The sequence below is a fragment of the Coregonus lavaretus genome (genome assembly GCF_964263955.1).
Source record: "Coregonus lavaretus genome assembly, chromosome: 31".
In the NCBI taxonomy this organism is placed as follows: Eukaryota; Metazoa; Chordata; class Actinopteri; order Salmoniformes; family Salmonidae; genus Coregonus; species Coregonus lavaretus.
Genome location: NC_140018.1, coordinates 36521079 through 36529959, shown reverse-complemented (window position 1 = coordinate 36529959; position 8881 = coordinate 36521079). Strand labels below are relative to the sequence as shown.

The 8881-nt window shown below is 41.2% G+C and overlaps 1 protein-coding gene across 2 annotated transcripts in view; it reads right to left on the bottom strand.

Moving 5' to 3' along the window:
* Positions 1–858: 858 nt before the first annotated feature.
* Positions 859–8881, bottom strand: part of LOC311106845 (glutamate receptor ionotropic, kainate 2-like) — a gene marked incomplete at both ends in the record, with an annotated part of 181172 nt that continues 173149 nt past the window's right edge. For both annotated transcript variants that reach the window (XM_084149215.1, XM_084149216.1), the window contains 2 exons: positions 859–1023; positions 3141–3394. In XM_084149215.1, coding sequence (XP_084005341.1) covers positions 859–1023; positions 3141–3394 — 419 coding nt within the window. The remainder of the gene's footprint in view (positions 1024–3140; positions 3395–8881) is intronic.

Genomic DNA, 8881 nt, shown 5'->3' with positions numbered 1-8881 from the left:
TATGTGAAGTCCACAGAGAATGCTAGACTCTGATAGAAAGTACTACAAAACTTTGTCTGTATACAAAAACAGTAGATATTGACTCAAAATGGCAGACTGTAATGTGATTTTTGACACCGTACAGCATGTTTGTGGAGGCATTGAAAGTAATATGTCAGTTCTTTACAATCCCCGAACTTTGGCACGATAAAGGCATTACAGAAGATAAACAATGAGTATTAGGGAGCTCAATCAACGTCAATGATTTCAAATGAAATAAATACATATTTTATCCTCTCTATTTTCTTTATAGAGTTCTTATTCAAGATTTTAGCACTTTGTAACATTCCTTCTCATAATGATATGAGCTCCATTTTTATCAACTGGACACACACACGGAGATTTGACAAAAGTGTAATTGACATAACAGAAAAAAACAACATCAACTAATTTATTGGGGTGTTATGGTCTCAAGATACGGTATGATGCTCTGAACAGGTGTGTGTGCATGTGTGCAAAGTCACTGACTGTGAAGCTTGAACACAAAGGCAGCCTCAACAGACATGCATTTTGAGTTCTCCTCTTCGAGTCCCTATCGAGATCCATCTCAAAGATCCATCATTCTCACAATCCTTCAACTTGTCCTCTGCAAAAGTCCCTCTCGAAAAGTGTTGGCCACCGTGAGGTGACACATCATCTCCAGTCATGTTGACACATCTACATTTCCACAGGAAACATCTCTACCATACTACCAAAGCAGGGGACCAATGCAATATAGTTTCAGGTTATGTTAACATTACATTAACGTTCATTCAACCCCTCCAGATCTTCTGGCTGTGTTTTGACCTTTTCAGGGGTATTTTTGACCTTTGACCCCCATCATGCCATCGTCTCCTTGCCTGGCAGTCTCCTGTCGTTGAATGTGTGCATGTTGATGACCTCCTCGGTCTTGACGATGACCGGCGGCTGCGGTTTCTGCTTGAGGCGCCGCTGGCACTTCAGGGAGCCACGCAGCTCTTCCAGCATGGCACTGCAGAAAGAGCGCTGAAGAGGGGGAAGGAGGGGAGAGGGAGGTTGAGGGTAAAATACAGACAGAACTGACAAATTAACTGACAGATATGGTCAGTATACAGTATGTGGTCCATGCAGGAACAATGCTAGCGTTGTCAGTGCCATGCTCTAACCCACTGAACCATTGGGACTACCCTGGTAGAGGGTGATTGTGAGAGAGGGAGAGAGAGGAGGAAGAGAAGGAGAGGCAGAGGAGAGAAGAATAGGTAGTGAGCGGACGGGGGAGAGGGGGGTGAATAGCGGAGAAGGGAAGGTGGCGAGGAGAGGGGGCGAAGGATAGAGGCGATAGTGGGAGGGGGAGAGGGTTGTAGAGGGCAGGAGAGCGAGAAAGCAGAGAGTGAGTGAGAGTGCTCACAATATAATAATGTGCTGTCACAGGTTACTGTCACAGGTTACACATTACAACCAACTTGGTGGCGTAGAGGACAGAATGTTTTACATTTGCACATGCTTATAGCATTTTAACCAATCTATCTTCTCATCTCAGTTCTTGATTGATGATGAAAGAATCACAGTGCATAAAGACCTATGGTCCAGAAATCATTCACAAGCCAATGCCATATAAACGGTTATGAAGCAGCTGAAAGGACCTTTTATATCAGCCTTTATGTAGCCTAGTAGCATTTAGCTTCAGTGTTGGGGAATAGTAAACCACATGTAGTAGCTTGCAGTAGCTTGGTAGTAGTTAAGGCCAGGCACCACACCCTCATAGGGTAATTTTCCCCCCATGAATCATATCACAATCAACTTTTACCAGTTGAATGTAGAAGGAAATATAATACTTTTTTGTATAAAACAAATTCTGAAATATGTAATATGCAAATTAGGCGATATCTCAATAAATATCATGCAAATCAATTTTTCTGGATACTGGATGAAGTCAACCTAAATATTTTGGTTTGATTTTGTTAAGACACTCCAGGACCGGACTTGTCCAGAGCAGATTGTGTATAAATACTTTTTTCTGTATTATTTTTTAAATCTTTATAAAGAATTTACAACATATCAACAATTCCCTCTGGGCAAGTCTGGAGAATATTCTAAGGATAACCACACAACATTTGGTGAATGCAGATGCTTCTGAAGCTGAGAAAAATGAGTTGGCGTGTGGGAAGAGTCTGACTTCCAAGAAATTGCAGTTAAAGACAAGTACACTGAATTTAGACTACCTAATGCCAAACACCTATTTAAACCAAATCACAATTTCTTCAAAGTAAGTTACTAAATATAGTCTGTAACAACTTTTAAATTATGTGTCATTTAATGTAGTGAACTTTGAAAATATTGATGTATGCCCATTTTAAAGTGGTTAAAATACATTAAAATACATTGAAGGTAGTATGATAAACTAAAGGAAATTACATTTTCATATATATTTTTTACATTTCTATGTGTACCTTTTGAAAAAACTAATATTAACGGATCAAAATACCAACAAATCTCAAAATTGATAGGTAGATGCAAAAATGTTAGCATGTGGTGCCTGGCCTTACACAAAATTCAAATATTGGTAGTGTTTTCAGTGTTTTTTTGCCATGTAGAGGTGTGGCTAACTACTGGAACTACACACTACTTTTTTTTGCAAAAATAACAGAAAATATAGGTGAAGTAGGCATCGGACCTTCCCAATTCTGAATTGAAACATAGTTATTGTGTTTTATAGGCTAAATTACACATTCTGTTAACATCTGACTCCAGAACCAGACTGATCTGTTATTTCAATTTGTGATCTATTACATTTCAGATTTAGATAAGAGTAGCTTTAGTGTAGCTTAACTTCTTCCAGTGTGAAGTAATTGGTAGCTTCATAAACTATGTTTTCAGCGTAGCCTTCCCAACACTTATACATGGTTTGGGAAGCATCTACATCAGGGCTCTCCAACTGGAGAGCTCCCACCCCATTTGTAAATATCCTGATTCATCTTATTAACCAGCTAATTATCAGAATCAGGTACTAGATTAGGGTTGGAGCAAAAACCTACAGGACGGTAGCACTCCAGGAACAGGGTTGGAGAGCCCTGATCTACATAGTGTTTCAGCAGACTTTATAAATATTTGACGAAGTCTCTTTAATGCTATATAAACCTCACCTTCTCTAGCGCTGCGTTCTGTTTAGACTTGTACAGGACCTCCCCAACAGCCACGAACACAGACAGCACCAGCCCTGCGGCCAGCACGATGAAGATACCCCCGATGTTCTGCACCCCCAGAGCGCTAGCCTCCTTATTCTTCTCATCCTCCGGACAGCCGTTCCCCCTCCACCACTTCTCCTTCATCATGTGCAGCTTCCCTTCTTCCTGCAGTTGCAGGATCGCTATGGTGATCTTGTCCCGGTATGGAGACCCTGTTGGGGACAGAAAATAAAATGATCAAAAACGATATATACTGAACAGAAATATAAACGCAACATGTAAAGTGTTGGTCCCATGTTTCATGAGCTGAAATAAAATATCTGTCACACCCTGGCTCGGGGACTCATTATGTTGAGCCAGGGTGTGTTCATTCTATGTTTTCTGTTTCTTTGGTGGGTGTTCTAGGTTGTCTATTTTCTATGTTTGCCGGTGTGACTCCCAATCAGAGGCAACGAGTGTCAGCTGTCGGCTGGTTGTCTCTGATTGGGAGCCATATTTAATCTGTCTGTTTTTCTTTCGGGTTGTGGGATTTTGTTCGTGTGTGTTCGTGTTGTACCATAGACGTCACACATTCGTTGTTTATTGTTTTGTTCGTGTGAGCATTTAATAAATAGAATATGTTCACTCGCAACGCTGCGCCTTGGTCTCCCTCATTAGACGATCGTGACAATATCCCAGAAATGTTCCATATGCACAAAAAGCTTATTTCTCTCAAATGTTGTGCACAAATTTGCTTACATCGGTGTTCATGAGCATTTTTCCTTTGCCAAGATAATCCATCCATCTGACAGGTGTGGCATATCAAGAAGCTGATTAAACAGCATGATCATCACACAGGTGCACCTTGTGCTGGGGACAATAAAAGGCCACTCTAAAATGTGCAGTTTTGTCACACAACACAATGTCATAGAAGTCTGAAGTTTTTAGGAAGCATGCAATTGGCATGATGACTGCAGGAATGTCCACCAGAGCTGTTGCTAGAGAATTGAATGTTCAGTTTTCTACCATAAACCACCTCCAACGTTGTTTTAGAGAATTTGGCAGTACGTCCAACCGGCCTCACAACCGCAGACCACGTGTAACCACGCCAGCCCAGGACCTCCACATCCTGCTTCTTCACCTGCAGGATCGTCCGAGACCAGCCACCAGGACAGCTGATGAGACTGAGGTGTATTTCTGTCTGTAGTAAAGCCCTTTTGTGGGGAAAAACTCATTCTGATTGGCTGGGCCTGGCTCCCCAGTGGTTGGGCCTGGCTCACAAGTGGGTGGGCCTATGCCCTCCCAGGCCAACCCATGACTGCGCCCCTGCCCAGTCATGTGAAATCCATAAATTAGGGCCTAATGAATTTAATTCAATTGACTGATTTCCTTATATGAACTGTAACTCAGTAAAATCTTTGAAATTGTTGCATGTTGCGTTTATATATTTTTGTTCAGTATAAATGAAACATCATAGAGTGAATGAATTTGTTATGAAGTTAATTAATTCAAAGACTATGCATTGTTCATGCTACCTATTATATAGCATGCTATGGCCATGGCGATTTTGTCCCGGAACAGAGAGCTTGCAGACAAAAAGGACAGATGATCAGAAAATGTAGAACGAAAGAAATAAAAACATTGCATCAGATTGGCTTATTAAGTGAATTAATGTATGTTGACAAATTTCCCCTTTGGGGATCAATAAAGTATTCATCTTATCTTATTTGATCTTAATTCAAAGGTGTTCTGCCCTTCCAAGCAAAAAGGCAGTAACTGCTCATTTGGTCGAAAATGAGTTAATGTAATTTTTGCTACATTAAATACATGCTTAATCATGTGGACAAGTATCCTGCCTCTATTGTATTGTGTTTTGGAGAAAATGGGGGTCATGTTAGCAGTAACTGCATAAGGTTACTGTGAAACCAAGGTAAATAAAAGCCATTATTCTCAGTTCCACGCTATGAGCAGTTACTGCCTTTTTGCTTGGTATGGCAGTATTTTTCAATGTCTATTTTTTTTGCATGCTATGGTGCACAGCAAATTTGCGATCATAATTTTAACACCCAGTGTTAAATTGATCACTTTCTTAGAAATGATGTGACCATCTCAAATAGTGTTAAACTAACACCCAAGAGTGTTGGGTCCCTAACACCGTGGGTGTTGCAAATTCTGACTTACAGTAAATTAAAACTTAATTAGAGCTGATGCTATTACACTTTCTCAGTGTTAGGAAATTAAAACCTGTGGTGTTACAGTAACTACATGTTGAGTGTTGTTTTAACACTGTAGGTTGTAAAGCCTTTTCAGTACCAGTACCACCCATAACTAGTAACAGAGACATGATTGTTGCATACGATGGCTTTCAGTCTTAGGCACTAACTTCACCAAGTGAGTGCCTAAGTGAATATTTTATCATAACATTTTTTATTTATTTATGACAACACATTACTTTTCTTGACAATACCATACCCGGACAGCCTATAGTCTTACCCTAACACAATAGTCTGAAACTCCTGGTTTGCAGGCCACATCAGCAAGTCACATTATGCTGACTTGCGAAGTGTTATATATTGGAATTCAGCCAGAGTTAGGATATCCAACAAATGGAACTTTTATTAACCTGCAATCTGCAGTTAGAATGCCAAGGTAGGGAAGAATGATAAATGAGACTACCTAAACTACCTTAACTGGAACAACAATCTCAATAACGGGTTAATTAAGTTCAGCCATTTACAGATTTGATTAGTTTAGAGAAATGTATATATCTATCTTTGTGTAGTATAAGATAATTTTATCAATCAATGCATACAGAAACAAAGATATTAAAACAAACTATTCTAAAAAGCAACCTGCAACAAAGCATGCTGGGAAATATGATATTAAGGCCCCTTCCATGTGTTTTTCACTCAGAGAATTAACGGAAATTAACTCATTGCAGTCGAGTAACAATAACGCCATGTGGTGTTGATTCCACCGTGATTCAAATAACAATTCATTTATTCACCGCAAGTGGCGTCAATGTCAATCCCACTGGCGTTAACCCCACTAGAATCACCACTCAGATATAACGCTCACAACACTTTTTACCTCAACACCGAGACGTTTACACCCACAAATTTGCTGTGTGGGCATGGGGACCAACTTGTGGGCGTCTTTAGCGTATGAGCATAACCTGTCATGTTATTGTGGTGTCTTCATAGAAACACTCCCTTCCTCCTATTCATCACTAATCCTCACAGTGTCTTGGAGATTAGCATCTCGTTCCCAAGCGGGCATTACAACACTACAAGGCGTTGGCGACGCTGGGCTTTGTGTTCCGGAGGAGCAGAGCTCCCGTCGATTCTGATGAATTACCACTGTGTGTGTGTGTCATAAATGGTGTACGTAAACAGAGGAGCCCGGTAGGGGGTTCACAGTGTGCGTGTGTGTGTCTGTGTGTGTGCATCCATAGGCGTGTGTCAACTCCCCAAATCTGCAGACAGTGGGAGAACGCTGGAATTAGCGACAGCGTATTCGGACACAGCGGGAGCCTCAGTGATCGAAGGAAGTGTAATCACTCCAGGGTTACCGAGTAGGACTGCTGCCTCCCTCCCTCTCCCCTCCCTATTCCAGAGCATGACACTACAAGGGCCCTAGGCAGCTACTACACACACAGAGACATGCACACACACAACAAGAGAGAGGAACACACACACACACAAACACACTCAGTCTCCCTCTAACGCGGTTTAGGCACTCATTCCGAATGGTTAAGGTAAGGGTTAAGATTTGGGATAGGGGCGGCAGGTAGCTTAGTGGTTAAGAGCGTTGTGCCAGTAACCAAAAGGTCGCTGGTTCTAATCCCCGAGCCGACTAGGTGAAAAGTCTGTCGATGTGCCCTTGAGCAAGTCAATTGACCATAATTGCTAATGTAAGTCACTCTGGATAAGAGCGTCTGCTAAATGACAAAAAAATAAAAAATAAAAAAATTATAAAAAAAACTGTATCCATGACTGAGATCAAACACACAACCTTCTGATACTGAGTCATGGGATTGCACCCATCCCCGTCACGTGGTTAACTTGATCCCAAGGATCCATCCAGTTTTCCGAGTCCCCTGATTCTTCTCAGCTTCAAATGATTCATGATGGCCTAACAAAGCAGAACTCAGATGAATGTTAATAGGATGGGTCCTTGGAGAGGCTGGATGTGGAAACCAGGCCTGGGCTGAATGGCAGAGAATGCTTCTTCTGACACGCCGCACATACGCAATTAACTGACAGATGTTCGACATAGGAGAGGACATCACTCACTGCCGCTACCTGGCCTCAAATATTAATGTGATCACAGTTTAAGTCTATGGGGGGGTTGGACACACCTACTCATTCAATGTTTTTTTTTACATTGTAGAATAATAATGAGGACATCAAAACTATAAAATAACACATGGAATCATGTAGTAACCAAAAAAGTGTTAAACAAATCAAAATATATTTTATATTTGAGATTCTTCAAATAGCCACCCTTGATGACAGCTTTGCACACTCTTGGCATTCTCTCAACCAGCTTCACCTAGAATGCTTTTTCAACAGTCTTGGAGGAGTTCCCACATATACTGAGCACTTGTTGGCTGCTTTTCCTTCACTCTGCCATCTGACTTATCCCAAACCATCTCAATTGGGTTGAGGTCGGGGGATTGTGGAGGCCAGGTCATCTGATGCAGAACTCCATCACTCTCCTTCTTGGTAAAATAGCCCTTACACAGCCTGGAGGTGTGTTGGGTCATTGTCCTGTTGAAAAACAAATGATTGTCACACCAAGCCCAAACCAGATGGGATGGCGTATCACTGCAGAATGCTGTGGTAGCCATGCTGGTTAAATGTGCCTTGAATTCTAAATATATCACAGACAGTGTCACCAGCAAAGCACCCCCACACCATAACACCTCCTCCTCCATGCTTTCAGGTGGGAAATACACATGCAGAGATCATCCATTCACCCACACCGCATCTCACAAAGCCACGTGGTTGGAACCAAAAATCTCAAATTTGGACTCCAACCCAAAGGACAAATTTACACTGGTCTAATGTCCATTGCTCGTGTTTCTTGACCCAAGCAAGTCTCTTCTTATTATTGGTGTACTTTAGTAGTGGTTTCTTTGCAGCAATTCAAAAGTTGATGTTGAGATGTGTCTGGTACTTGAACTCTGTGAAGCATTAATTTGGGCTGCAATTTCTGAGGCTGGTAACTCAAATGAACTTATCCTCTGCAGCAGAGGTAACTCTGGATCTTCCATTCTGGTGGTGGTCCTCATGAGAGCCAGTTTCATCATTGCACTTGATGGTTTTTCCGACTGCATTTGAAGAAACGTTCAAAGTTCTTGAAATTATCCATATTGACTGACCTTCATGTCTTAAAGTAATGACGGACTGTCGTTTCTCTTTGCTTATTTGAGCTGTTCTTGCCATAATATGGACTTAGCCCTATTTGTAAAAAAATTACATCTTCTGTATATCCCCCCTACCTTGTCACAACACAACTGATTGGCTCAAACGCATTAAGAAGGAAATACATTCCACAAATTAACTTTTAAGAAGGCACACCTGTTAATTGAAATGCATTCCAAGTTGAGAGAATGCCAAGAGTGTGCAAAGCTGTCATCAAGGCAAAGGGGGGCTATTTGACGAATCTCTAATATAAAGTATATTTTGATTTGTTTATCACTTTTTTGGTTACTA